The sequence below is a fragment of the Electrophorus electricus genome, chromosome 4, assembly GCF_013358815.1.
Source record: "Electrophorus electricus isolate fEleEle1 chromosome 4, fEleEle1.pri, whole genome shotgun sequence".
In the NCBI taxonomy this organism is placed as follows: domain Eukaryota; kingdom Metazoa; phylum Chordata; class Actinopteri; order Gymnotiformes; family Gymnotidae; genus Electrophorus; species Electrophorus electricus.
Window position 1 is genome coordinate 19790511 of NC_049538.1, and position 15341 is coordinate 19805851.

General features: G+C 39.2%; 1 protein-coding gene across 6 annotated transcripts in view; it reads left to right on the plus strand.

Moving 5' to 3' along the window:
* b3gat1a (beta-1,3-glucuronyltransferase 1 (glucuronosyltransferase P) a) overlaps nt 1-12837 on the plus strand; it is a 68108-nt gene extending 55271 nt beyond the window's left edge. For all 6 annotated transcript variants that reach the window (XM_035524950.1, XM_035524951.1, XM_035524947.1 and 3 more), the window contains 3 exons: nt 9089-9385; nt 10443-10546; nt 10877-12837. In XM_035524950.1, the coding sequence (XP_035380843.1) occupies nt 9089-9385; nt 10443-10529 (384 nt within the window). In that variant the 3' untranslated portion in view covers nt 10530-10546; nt 10877-12837. The remainder of the gene's footprint in view (nt 1-9088; nt 9386-10442; nt 10547-10876) is intronic.
* Nucleotides 12838-15341: the final 2504 nt, after the last annotated feature.

A 15341-nucleotide genomic window follows, 5' to 3' on the forward strand; every position in this document is an offset into this window, starting at 1 on the left:
TGGTTACAAATAAAAAGACAAACTCCCACATCACGCGACAGGCTGTACCACGTGACTGACCAGTGGGACTGGGAGCAGTCCGTGACAGAATCCCCCTCCAAGGGGCACGGCTCCCAACGCATCCTTCTTGGGCCTGCGAACACCAGGTCGCCGTGTATACATGTACACAGAAACACGCACAACAAACAGCAATGCCTAGTGACCACCCAACACAAGGCGGGCTGGTAGCCTTCACCCAGGGAGGCCTCTCGACACACAAGGGGGAAAGGTGGAGTCCGTGCCTCTCCCAGGGCAGTCCAGAAACGCTCCTTGGCAGGTCCACCGGTTTGGAAGGCGCAACTACAACGTCCAGCAGCGACCACCCCCTCGTAGGGACCCAACCTAAATACACAACATACACAACAATGAGCAGATGCGCCTGAACACAAACAAAAGCGCTGAGACGCAGTCTCTACCGAAAGGACAGGCACTGGAGACGTGTCCCTGGCCCTACAGGACGCGCAGAGGGGCACATCCACCCTGGGTCCAGACGTGCTGCCACGGACTACAGCCCACCTGACACCAGCCACCCAGGGAGAGCACCTGAGGCAGTCCTCCTCCAGGGCTTTGGGCGGACCCTTCCAGTACTCATAGCCTACACTCGGGAGTGGGAGAACACAGGCTAGCTAGGGACCTAGCCAACATAGCGGTTCCAGTGGAGACCTTCGGCTATCTGTGGTCTCGGCTCGGTAGCCTTAGCTCCCCCCAGGAAATTACAGGGGGCGTCCCCTCCTTGTCTGGAGCGGGCTCTCTTCTCTTCCTTTGGCATGGCCGTGAGCTCTGGTCATGGTCCTCCTCCCAATATCCAGGAATCCAGGCAGCAACTTGGGATGTCGGCAAGAGTCCCCTGCACACATCCCCATGAGAAGTCGGTTACATGTCAAGAGAGTAGGCGTCCTGTGGCAGTTGGTCTTTCTGTGACGGCTCAAGTGCCGCAGGGTGAAGAGTGGGACACACAGGCTCTCTTGATGTAGACAGACATTTATTAAACACACACAAAGGACAAACATATTGGCACTCAAAGAAAACCAGGTAGGTGAACACAGACAACAGGTTACAAACATAACACGTGATACTATCATGAACATGAACACAGACCGACAACCCTGTACTCTCCTGGAAAGGTTTAAATACATGCAAACATTAGACGCAGAAGCCGGTGCAGGTGTGCAAACATGGGCGTGGTTACAAACGGAAAAACTCACGAAACTCCCACATCATGCAGCCACGTGACCAGTAGGACTGGGAGCAGTCTGTGACAAATACATTGTTATGCTTATCATGCAAATTACTGAACATGAGTAAATATTCAAAAATTATAGGTAATTAGTATGTAATTGGCAACATGCTATTCCTGTAGGTTCTAGGTAGAATAAAGTGACTGGAGTTTAGTACTTGAGCATTAATGGACTAATAATTGACTAATTCTTCAAGCTGTGTTCCATATTCTAAAGTAATTTTTTAATTAGATTAGAAAGTACCAGGCAGGTTTGTGAAAAGCCAGTATGCGTTTTTGTAGTCCGTAATAGTTGAATACTTTACCTGTTTTTTTGTTTGTTTGTTTGTTTTTGTTTTGTTTTTTTAATTAATTTGCTTGTAAAGGTAAGCGAAAAAATAGAAAAAAGTTTTATCAAATATGCTCAATGCAAGTTAACCTATATGGAAATTTCAGGATATATTAATTGTATTTTGGTAGCCAGATAGATTAGAAATTTCATTAATATTCAAGTATGTATTCCATAAAAGAATTCTAACACTCCAACATTACTTTTCAAGCTAAAAGATCTAAAAACTCTTCTCTGCTTAAACACACATCTGGGTAGGTGTTTCAGACCGCACAGTGATTGACAGTGATATAACTATAGCAAATTGAAACCACCCAATAGCAGCAAGGGTTTCACTTTTTATATATTTATTTTGCTTTTTGGCAGAAGTTAGTTTTTGAATTTGCATTTTTGAAATTGTTCCCCTATTACAGAAATAGTGAACTATATAGTGTGTCAGCCACTTTGTAGTGATGTTTGAAGTCTGTACGGTAAATTGGATTCCGACCATAATGTTTAAAGCAGAATTGCTTTTACTGCAGCCATTCCAGAACTTACAATTGAAAACTAAAAAATATATTGAAAAGAAAAAGGTTCAGTCCACATCACAGAAGAATGAAGAAGATTAAGGACACAAAGGCCAACTTGTTTCCATTTGCTAGTTAATTTCAAACTGTAGATTGTCATCTGTTCACGATTGTTATCTGTCCTTCTTAAAGACCCAGGGAACTAGAGTATTATATAAACATTAATCCAAAAACCAATCCAAATTAATTCATTAGTCCAAGCTGTGAACACTGTAGGTGTTACCCTAATATTCTAATAAGCATGCTAGATTGACAGCCTGCTGTCACAGACTCACAGCCTGTTACATTACTCAAGAAACTGAATATAATGGCTCACTGAGGGAGAATCGGAGTAACACAATAGTAAATATAAAGATCTACGGATGAATATAATTCAGGCACCAGATAAGCCCCATCCACAGGTGCTAATGGATTTTATGTTTTGTATCATAATGAAAACTATACTATAAGTTTAGACACTAAGTGCTAATTCTGTGGATGATGAGAAACTTTAAAATAGCTAGTACTGGCTACCTCAATTTTTTTGTAGATAATGTTAGTGTAGCTTAATATAATGCTCTTTTTGATATGTTCAAAGTTAATGGGGACCTGTTATGCCTTTCTTTTTTTCCATTTCATTTATATTCCCATGTTCCCTTCCATTTTGCTTGTTGTGCATGTAAACAGTCTGCAAAGTTACAAAGACCAATGTACAGGCCAGAGTGAGTAATTCTCTCCCAAAGAAAGCATTTTTTTACAGCTGCCTAAAACAGCTTGTTGGAATTTCTGCCATTTTCTTGTTACACAGTGATGTAGTCATGTAACACTTTGCATATTGCCCGCCTACCGTCAAACTTAGCACACCCTCACATAGCACATAGCAAGTACTGGACATTGGGAAGAGTTTGTTCAATTTTGTACCTAGTTATGTGGAGAAGACAATGTGCTCTGCATTGTGAAGGGAAACCTCCTTTGTGTGGTCTGTTAAAGGTAGAATCACAGTGGTTCCAATTGTTTTACTGTGTGTGCAGTGTTCCGACAATTTGTCCCACCTTGTCAAAATGTACTTTATGGAGGACAGCATTAAAAACTGCACAGTTTGATCTTGGAGTTTTGCTTATTTTAGTCCTAAAGGACTGGAGAGTTTCATCTTTCTGTGGCCCAATGGAAGATTCAGGTTCACAACCTGTAAGTATGCATTATTATTTGTGGAATTGTGATGATTAAACTACTATGGGTGTTCAAGTGTGGCATTATTGGCTGTAGGTTCTAAGATTCTGAGTTATGTCTTACTGATAAAATATAAAGTAGAAATGTACTTGACATTAGCTAGAAGGAGCAAGTTAGCTATAGAGTGGATATCTCTAAGAAGCCAAAATACTTACCTAGCCTATAGAAAATCCCAATCCCAGAGTCTAAATCTTTTTCAGTCAAACATATTATCATTTATTATCTTTGAAAAGCTTAAAAATAATTTTGCATAATTTTTAAACAGTCTGCATGGAAGACTAGGCGGGAACACATGGAGGGTGGAGCTGCACTGGTGGTTGGCCAGTAAACACAGAGTGGGCGAGCTGACCAATGTAAAAATCTGACCAGTGAGGCAAAACACAGGTGCATAGGCAAACTAAGTTTATTTAGGGTGAATTCATAATCATCCTTAATACAGTCCCGAGGGAGAGAGACAAACTAGAAAATACAGCAAATGGAAAACAGGAAACAAATCAAAATCAATTGAAACAAGAAACATAAAAAAAACAGAAACAGATAGCAGTACAAAGGAATTAAGCCACAGAACACTAGCACAAGGAAGTTATGTACAAAGACTGACAAATAAATAAACTTTGAACTACACAGGGAAATGTGGGGTATAAATATAGTAAATACAGTGAAGGGAAAGTAATTTAATTTAATACTGTATCTGCAGTGAAGGAAAGTAATTTAATGTCAGCTGGAGAAGCAAACTCGGGTAGTTAAAGCCCTTAACAAAAACTAGACATGGCATCAATGAAGGGTGGGAAAATACACGACAAAGGGCAGAACAAGGAGGAAAACCAAAACAAAGGCACACATGGCTAGTTGCCACAGGAACCACAACAAGGTGCGGAACTATGACAACCAATCAGAGAGAAGACTGAGCTCATCTGAAGGGGGGCCTTCAGACACAGGAGCTGTAACAGAATATTTCAGACAGAAGGTGAAAGAAATGTACAGTATAAAAAGAAATGTGGTTTTGGAACATCAAAGCATGTAAACCTATTCTAGTAGACCCCCAAAATACTATTATTAACATTGAAAATTACCATAATAGGTCCCATTCAACCTGTTACATTACAAGATGCAGTCTTAGTGTCACCAGGATGAAACAGTGTTAGGTGTGCATAGACTCTTACTCCAAGACCAGCTCTAAAGTATATTGATCCATGTGTACAAACTTTACAATTGATGTTTCAATTTGACAGTAAAGCTGTGTTCCCTTATACCCATCCCATAGTTGCAAATTATACTGTAAATATGACTTTTGTTCAATAGATAGCTTCCCTAGCTAGGTTGCTTAGACTCGGGGAGAGCAGGAAGCAGAGTATATGAGAGGGACATCATCTTTGTGACTGAGTGAATACAGCATAAAGGCTTTCTGTTTTACATTTCAAGGGGTGAAATTCTTGACTTTGGAAAAGTATTCGGAGATCGCACCTTGTATATGTACATCATGTTCTCAGAAGAGCAAGACTAGCCTAATTAGCAGGAAAACAGATTTACGTTCCCTGGGCCATTCACTCATTCCTTCATTCATTCATTTATTTGATTGTGACCTTTTTCCAGTTCATTTGTTCAAACCTACATAAAACAAACCTGTTTTATTTATTATAAATATTTCTGATGGGCTAAGAAACCAATTGTCATTTAGGGATATTTGGTGGCCTCCAGTTTGTGGATTGACAGTTAAAAAATCAATCCAGTTTGTCCTTTCCAAAATTGAATATACCTCTAACAGCATAATAAAATTGCTTGAATTTATTTCATGTCTGTAAAAATGTTTTATCCATTACAGTTAGAAGTTTGAAAATGTGACTGAATATATGGTTTTCGTAGTCGTAAAGGCATTTTAATCTGTTTTTTTCATAAATGAATTCAAATCTCATTGTGCAAGTGCTCAGTATATATCAGACTGATGGAAAATCATCATATGTGGCTGCCTTAGCTGGATAACCTGTTGTAGTCAACACCCGCAATGGCGCATTGGCGTCAATGTTTCGCAATGTTTTTATTAATATATTTGCAATAAGACAGCGTATACATGTTTTCACATGAAATATGATAGCTTTCTAAAATTGGACCTCATATTTTCATGTTTACGGCCATATTATTTCTTTATGCAGTACTCTAGATGAAATGGTACCTCATTAGGAAGAGAGCTGAGATTATTCAGAAAATGTTTATATGAAACATATGGGTATTGTTCTATAAGTAAGACCCTTGAAGTGAATTTTTAAAAATATACCAAAACAGAGAAAATGCCCTCAGACTTCAGAGGCTTAAGGGAACACAAGCGCATGCAAAGATGTCATCACAGTAAAGAGTGGCTATTTTGAAGAATCTAACATCTCACACAGTCAATATTTGTTTCTCACAGCATGGTCACGTGTTATTTTATTGTTTTGACTGTTATTGTTATTTTCTAAAATGTAGAAAAAAAGTATGTGCATCCAATCTTTTGATAGCATGATCACATTGATACTACATAATCAGAATGAAAATAGCCTTCATTCCTTGAGGTCTGCTCTTTTTGGATAAAAAATAAGTGATATCAAGAAGACATGTATTTATGTTTACATGAAATAAGAATATTTTCTTTAAAATGTTTATTATTTTCCAAGTAATTCAGTTAATCCCTGTGTATGAAATACTGATAAGGTATTATTGAATGCAAGTTGATTTATTACAAATTTTATGGAACTTAGTTCATTACTAAACTCTTATTAACACTAAATCAATCGAATCCAGTCTTTTGCTTCCTAGAATATAGGAAAAACATGTTGCCAGATATAACTATTTGAATTTAGATTATTTATTTATGTTCAAGAGGTTATATAACAAGGTTCTAACATTCTGCATTGTTGCCATTAATAATGCAATTATTCGTTGTTGTTACACAGCAGACCATACATTATGTACTGATATAGGTCATTAATGCATAGTAACAAGCTTAATGCATAGTGAAAAAATTGTACATTTATAAGAATCTAATTTGGCATTTTTTGAGTTAAGAACAAGAACAAGAAAAATGTTCCTTTAAAATAAAGTTTTCATTTAGGTAGTACAGTTTCAATTGAAATGACTAAAGCATCTTTCTTGCCATGTACAATTTTTCAGCCTTACCTTTACCCCATACATCACTAGTCAGTTTCTGACCAATGCTGACTCAGACTTTTCTCAACACAGCAGTGATGGCACTAGCATCGTAGTGGGTTTTTTGCTGGTATGAGTGTGTCAGACACAGCGGTGTTGCTGGGGGTTTTACATGTCAGTGTTACTGCTGTGTTAAGAGTAGTGTGCCACTACTTATCCAACATATCGAACCACTCCAGGTCCTATAGTCAGAAATTTACTATTAAAGACAAGAACAAGCTGTGCAGGGCAGCAGATGGGATATTGTCTCTAACTATGCATCAACAATATCTTTCTAATTAATATTTCTAATAACATGGTTGTGAACGTAGTTGTGCTACAATATTTCTCCTTATCTGTATCTTGTATCAGTAACTTGTATCCTGCATAGGTTATATTTCCTGCCTTCAGAATAATTAAAGGTACATTGGCATGTTATATCATTAATTACTGCAGCTGTTCTTTGTTCTGATATATTACCTCTATAGTGGTTTTTCTGAGGTCAATCTAGTATTAATTGTTTACCATATATTACAGTTTAACCAGTGCCTGAACATCCTAACCTTTTTTGAAAACACTAATATCACAAGTCTGTTTGACATGCAATTTGAACTAGAGAAATAACAGCGCAGACAGGAGAATATCTCGCTCACTCTCTCTATCGCTTACTCTTTGTCTCTCTCACTGTTTCTCTTATGAAATATGCATTAGTTTCTGTTTGAAACAGTACTACTGGGATAGGTGTATTAATTACAGAGCTTTTAATAAAACTGCTTATGTAGGCAATGGTTTGCAGCAGGCCTTATTTACAGAACTTATCTATTTTTACCCTCTCCTTCAGCACTGGGGTACAGCATGCCTCTGTACAAAGAGATAATTTTTAACCTATATTTATGTGCTTGTACATTTCACCTAAATGTCATTTTCAGTGCTCATTCAGTGCTCTCCCCACATCATATGATAATAACCCACTTCTCACAGGATACAGAACACAGGAGGTCAATGGTCTTCTGCATTTCTGCTGACTGTCTCATCATGCTTGGAGAAGGGGTACATGACAAGCAGAATTACATATCTAACTGAATCAGTACATTATTCTGTAAAAGCAGTAGTAAATGTTTGAGTAGTGCCAAATTCAGAACTTTATCCCATAGATGGCATGTCACACTGCCTAGGTTGCTCTGTTTTCTGGTCATTTTCACCAGTGCACCACTTGAATAAAACGTCCATGGGCCAATTGGTCTTTCTTGAATCAACCTAGGCCCTAAAGCAATACTTTCTTCAGGTGGTGAACCAGTAGATCCAGTCATTCCTCATCTCCACAAACAATGCAAATGTAAACAGGATCAGGACTCAGTTATTCTGGTTATGTCATAATTCTGGAAGCTCAGCTGACCCTTTATACATGTCTCTTGTTGATTACTGGTCATTTTAGCAATTCACTGCCTCTTTGTTTCTTTGGCCTCACCCTTTTACATTTGCCAAATGTCAATCTTCCCTCAGACTATGCAGGTTCATCTCTCTTGTTGTGGCCCCGACTTCAGAAGTGCAGCTCTGGCTCTCCTCTCTTGCTGCAGCAAAACAGAACAGAAAGAACAGCTTTCAGCTTAGGCAATGGGAGGCAAGAGAAGAAAGCAGCCGGCTGTACAGTAAACTAGGCCAGGCTGCCACTGTTAGCACTCCCTTTACACTGCTCGCTCAAGCCAGGAACCACAGAGAGCTGTATGCATAGACTACATATATGTTTATTAAGGCAATGGGAAATTTAGGTCCTTCTTTCTGGAATGAAAAGAAAATCAGTATCATTTGTTGCAAAATAAAAATACTTTGGAGAAAGATTATCTGGAAGACATGGTAAAGGTGGGAAGACATAAAAATGGGAGTCCTTTAGAAAATTGCTTGGTACCACTGGCTGGTGCATTAGGTACAAGGAGAGTGACAACAGCATCCCTCAGACCACAACCAAACCCCCTTTACCATTCATTAATCAATTTCCTTTTATGATGTGGACCGCTTGTGTTCAGTAGCGCACAAAAAGCTTGGATGCAGGGAGGGAGTGTTTGAAGCAGGAAGATTAAAGAGTCCTTTGCCCCCCCCCCCCCCCCCCCCCCCCCCCCCCCTCACAGTTGGATTTCCTCAGACGACCTGCTTACATTCGATCTTGCCGCTCTGTTCTTCCGTAAGGGCTGTCACCTCTCCTCTGAGCGCAGGGCACATGCACCTCCTGGGTGTTCCTAATGGGTTCTGTTCACAAGCCATCCACTTTAGCCATTAGGTAGACAACATTTTAGAGGGGGAGAGCTCACCACAAAGTACAGATAGTTGGTTTTGGTGTCTAAAAAAATATTAACAGCAATTGCAATGTCACATTAGGAGTTATTAAGGTTGCTAATTATTGTGTGGTCTACTAAAATACAAAGCAAAAATGTGGGGGGAAAACCTCAAGTATTTACCTTCTTCAGTAGAGAAACATATATATCAAAACTACAAATGATTAAAATGTTCAGCCTTTTTAACACCCACTCCTCGTCCCTTTCTGTTGCTCTGCAGATGCGCTCCACCCGCAAGGTGTCCGTGTGGCCTGTAGCGTTTGTTGGAGGGTTGCGGTACGAGTCACCCAAGGTCAATGCTGCGGGCAAGGTGTATGGCTGGAAAACAGTCTTTGACCCTCACCGGCCCTTCGCCATTGACATGGCAGGTTTTGCCATCAACCTGCGCCTCATCCTGTTCAAACCCCAGGCCTACTTCAAACTGCGTGGGGTTAAAGGGGGTTACCAGGAGAGCAGCCTGCTCAAAGAGCTTGTCACTCTGAATGACCTAGAGCCTAAAGCAGCCAATTGCACTAAGGTAAGAAAACTTGCGTTTTCATCTGCAAGTGGTGCCAATACAAGGAGAATGCTTTGGCAGACTTTACGATAGTACTGTAGCTACCTAAAATTCTGTTATTTCAAATAGTGTTATGGGCACTGTCATTTTTCTTTTACTAAGTTCTGAGATGTCATTTAACTAGAAAGGGAACACATATACACACAATTATCCACTTCTCAGAAGCCAAATGCCTTCAGTTAGCCTATTCTACCTGGTTAAGTGGGCATGGACCCAGATCGCACATATGTATGCATTATTCATGAGGAACAGTGAGAAAGAAGGGGGAGGCAGCCAGTGATTGCAGTGGTACTTTGAGAAAAGAAAGAGCTGAGGGAGGAAAGATGAGGGTTATCTCATCCTTTAGGAATAATTTGTATGAAGAGCTGTCTCCAGAGGAGCAGTTGCTATTGGTGACTTCCATGACCCAAACACTGCAGCTGCTGTGCAACTTGCTATGCAGAACAATAACAAGCGTTCAGGAGTTACGAGGAAGCGCAATGATGCACATATATCATCATTATTTCTGAACACTCTCCAATCAAAGGCTTGAGGTATTGAAATCTAGCATTCATAAGCAGGTAGTTAATTATTATGTGCCAAATCTCTCTTGAGAGATTTGTTCCTATATAAGATGAAAACACAGACACACCAAATAAACTACATGGTGATTTCACACATTGATTTCTCTGGTGCACCTCTGCAGAGAGCTCTGAGAGAGAGAGAGAACGAGAGAACAAGAGAGAGAGAGAGAGAGAGAGAGAGAGAGAGTGAGTGAGTGTTTGCCCGCATGTGTGTGCATGCATGTGTGTGTATGACATTTTATGTGTGTGTTTGAATAAGTGCGTCCCACAACACTATAGTACTTTAGAATTTCGTGGTATGGGGTGAGGGTTAGAAAACAATTCCCACACAAAAGCATCATTAATTTACACCTGTGAATCCGTGAGTGTTTACACTACAGTGCACAAAGAAACTAAAGGAAATTATGTTCTCGATTTTCTACAAATTGTGGTTAAAGTTTTCTCATACCTGGCAGATTCTTGTGTGGCACACAAGGACGGAAAAGCCTGTCCTGGTGAATGAAGGCAAGAAAGGCTTCACAGACCCAAATGTGGAGATTTGATGTCCACCTTAACACTGGTAAACAAGCAAGAAATCACATAACACTGTTTATGGCTAGCCACTTTCACTCAGTCAGAGGCTCACTTTGAACCTGCTGCAGTGTCCAGTTCCAGCTAAATCCACAGTGACAAAGTTTATCACAGACATTCACTGATGCTGCTTAAGTGGTAACTTAGTCACACAGTTTTTGAGTTTGCCTATTGTTAAAGTATGTCTAATTCACATTCATTACAAGTATATGCTTATTAGCACTAGATTTACTGAAGTCATGTGAGTAAAGCTAGTTTATTATTTTGATAGGTCTTTAAATGTGTGTTTGTTCACTGGCTGTACTAATATGTCTTTCAGGCACTTGACTAAGCTGAGGTCCAAGGGGAATATACAGAAAGCGTACCTCAGAAACAAACCTTGAGATAAGAATTCTTGTCGCTAGTAACTATAACTAATCTTAATACTACAGCGTATCTTTCAAAGCACAGATTGGATAAACAAGGCAATATTTTTTAAGAGCAGTCATGAAAAGCGGGCTTGTCACAAAAACAAGAAAAGGAAACCATGGCACCTCTGTGCGATGGCCTTATCGTCTGCTCACAGGAGACAGCACAGTGAGGAACCAGGGAGAAACCGCACACCCGGCTGATGGTCTAAGACCTTGCCCAGCGCATGGTTATGTGCCTGGACGAGCAGTGCAGGAGTCCACATTGACTTGAGCATACCCATAGGGTTGGGAGTTGTCCAAGGGACACAGATTCAGGCGTCTCCTTCACTGCTGATGTTCAGTTTTGGTAACCGACAAATGGAACTTCAAATAAATAATCTCTCGGATTAGACTCTTCAGAGATTAGCGCATATTTAGAAGGGAATGTCTTTCTTTTTTTAACGTAACACAATGTCTGCTCTTAATTTAATGTTCATATGTTGTTTGCGTTCGCTGTCTTGCTAGCTCAGAAGTGTTGAATTGGTTCTGGATTCTTGTTGCCTCAACTGAAATACAGGTTCTCAAAGTGTTTTTGAAGCGTCATTGCGATATTACTCACATACTGAGCCTAGCAGCTATGTTAAATCTGGCACTGAGTGAGTATATAACACTCTCCTTATGACTACATTCTAAATGAATACAAACAACACTTAAATGTCATGTCCAGTGTTCCAGTGTGGATGCTGCATTGTAAATACTTAAAAGTGAACAATCCTAGGCTTTGAGATGGTCTAGCAGTAAACCAAGCAAGCATTGTAACTACTGTATTTATAATTCAGTGTAGAGTTAAGACTGAAGAATAATTTGCTAGGACATCCACATACTACAGCATAAGACTTTGCACATGCACAGTGAGGGTGAGGGACAGGCGGGTGCGGGGAGGTTCCGGACGGTACAACAACACATGGCCTCGCCATGGTTAAATAAGGTGGTAGTGGAGAGGAGGAGATGTTTTGATGAAAAGCACGCCGGTAAATATCAGCTGTATCTCATGTATCAGATGAAAGCCATGGACTCTGAGTCTTCACCAGAGGCCTGTCAGGAGAAGATGTAAAGCTAATATTAGACTAGCAGCAGGTCATGGGGGTCTGCAATAAATGTCTGAAGGATTATTGCTAGGGAGATTCTTACAATGTGAGGAAATTTACTCGCACTGTAGTTTATAGCTTATGTAATGGGTGATTTTTTGGTATTAAATTAGCATAATTAACAGGAAATGGTCACATCTCTAGATTGTAAAAAAAAAAAAAAAAAATGGCACATGTATGTCATAGTGTCAAGAACAGAACTCAGAACCAAATGCTTAAGCATCAGTGTCCTTTAGTCTTCACAAGTACAACATTCAATAAGTTTCATATTACATGCATGTGACAGAAGCTCCTCTCCCTTTGCTGTCCTGATTGGAACCAATTTTTACAGGTAAAAGTCAGTTCTGTTGCACAATTTCTGACTACTATCAGCAGTACCGAGCAAAACAGTTATTCAAGCACAACAGATTCTGATCTTGTAAAAATTGTGAGGCAAAAACATGGTTAGTCCCTCATACTTACAACACATCATCAATGTTGTTTCAATGCAGCATCAAGGTTCATCTCCAAGGACACCAGTAAGCTTTTTCTTTTTAAAAAAATGCTCATTTATACACTGTATATAATTTTAAACATAAAGGCCAAGTTATGTGTTGAGTGTTCAGTCACAAGGCTTCATTAAATTAGGCCTCAACAATATAGCATACAACTCATTTTCCATGTGAGTTGCCATGGGACTACTGAAATAAGACATCCTCCTATAAGAGTCTCAGTTGTTGAGGAATCAAGGGATTTGACTGAACCCACATCCAGTTCAGTCTTCTGCACTTTCCTCCAGTCCTGATAAAGCTCTGCAGTCCTGCTGCATTTCAAAAGGCTCTCGAGCTGATGGAGAGCTCCCGAGCACTCCTCACAAAGCATCTGTTCCAGCAGACTAATGAACAACGTGAGAGAGCTGCAGGCAAGCAGGAGAAAAAAAAAACAATCTTCACAGGTGTGTCAAACACTCAGCCTTGCTTTACTGCTTCAATAGCACATCCATCTACCTGCATGATGAAACATTTCCGCTCATGAAAGAATAGATGAGAAGTTGAGAACCTTGTAAAAAAAAAATTCTTTTCATTTGACACTTGACATAGTATTAATTTGACTTCACACTCAATTGATCATTTTTGGTACCTCCTTTGTCTGTGGCATTAGCAACTTGGAATAGGCTTGAGATAACTTTATACAAATTACTTGCAGTAAGCTCCTGAAGCTTATTTATCTACAGTAAGTGATCTGCTTATTTTCAGCTGTCTGCCTTCACCTCATTAGCACATAATATTTGCGTTTCTGGTGCAGGTTTTTGTCCTACATTTTGGGCAGCATAGAGGCTGCAGTGTTCTGTGTGAGTTGCCTACACAGCAATGAAATTAGAAATGCGTTAGCCAATTGCCTGGTAACTGTTACTAGGAACAAAAACACATATCTCTTCAATGTCATCTTCTGCAAGACAAACCTCACTGGTTCATATAAAATAACAGAAAAAACACTTGAAACTAGGTTTTACAGTTACAAGGACGCTTTAGAATGAAGGGTATGTTCCTCATATTGCAGCTTTCTTGACCCAAGTTATGTTGCACGGCAAAATCCAGTTTGACTGAGATGGTGCAACAACCCCTGTTTGTTTAGTACACTGTAAAAAAAAATGCCATGTAAGGTTTTTGTATTTATTCTATATTGATATATTTATTTATTGTATTTATTTTACATGGAAATCTCCTCACTCAAGTATTTGCGTGATCTCAGCTCAGTTCTGATGCTTTAATCCATACATTTCTTTGGAATGATCACACAGTGCTTGTGGAACTGGTTAGGTAAGATGCTTTCTTCCTGAAATGGTTCTACTATAAATAAAGAATTTGAGATTTTGAGATGGTACATCTGTACAGGTCTGTGGGTGAGTCAGGTAAGGAATCACCAGGTTCTTTAAGGCCATGTAGCACTTGCCTTGCTGTGAGGTGCTTTGTTGTTACTTTGATTTTTGATTTTTTTTCCACCACCTCTTGCTTTGAAGCTTTTCACACTCCCTGTATTGGTAGTATACAATTATTAACCAACGACAAGCCATTATATTACTTAAAGAAAAAAAAAAGATGTTTGGTGTGGTCACTGACATTAAATGCACAGTATATTGCAACATCTCACTAATGCAGAGTATCCTTTGTGGGCGTTATCATATACATACAACACGTCCAAATTTCTCCTGTTTTAAACACAACACGAAGCATTTTTGCATGTTACTCTTGTAAATGTTCTTTTTATACACCATGGCTCATTTCAGAGAGAAAGACAATAAAGTGACAGAAAACAATAAACATTTCAAGAGAATTGTGTCATTTATAGTATTTAATAGTATTTAATAGCCTTCTGACAACAGGTTTGATGAGTGATAGTAAAACTACACTTAAGTGTAGTGTATGTGCTGTTACAGAATAGGTTGTGTGACCAGTCTAATCAGAACTCAAATTTTCAGATCTATTGCAAGTGGTGCATTTATAAACACTCAATGCCCTTTTTGCATTCTTATATTTTAAAAATACATTTGTAGTTATTTTCCTTTTCTTACAATCTGCCTACTGTTATACAGTCAATATAATTTTTACACTGCAGTCTTCAAGTTTGATGTTCAGTAGTTTTGCATTCATTTTTCAGTCATAAGACCTTATTGGCCTGGTTCAGACTGCAAAAATGCTTTCTATGTATGAGCCATTTCAATCAGACATCAGTTTTAGACTGGACCTTTTTTTCTACCTCAATTTCAGCTTTTTTGATCATTGTACTGTGAAGTCACTGCTGAATTTTTAGGCTGTGGTAAAGGCTTAACAAAACACTGTTTTAAGGCTCTACAGTCTTACATCATTAGAGAAGAACAAGTCCTCAAGCCATGTTATTTAAAGAGAAAGTGAAATAAATATATACTGAGATTTGGAAGAAGATGCATTAGGCTAGTCAGATATAAGGTGTAAACACTCTTGAATAGGAGCAGAGAGAACATTCCACATGTACTGCCTTCTACACTCCAGTTGCAGAATGACCTAATGTATTATGTGTATCCCTTTACCTGAATTCCATTGGTGATTTTTAATGGGATCACATGTATTCCTGTGCAAAGCAACAGAAGAGAGGGGAAAGTAGTAAGCAGTGTTAGTAGAGGACTGAAATGTTCCCCTGGCTCAATAACAAGTAACCTAGAATGCAGTGCGGTTTATTGGCAGAGTCCAAATTCAGTCTGCAATTCAGTTAGAATAGTCTGTTTAAAAAA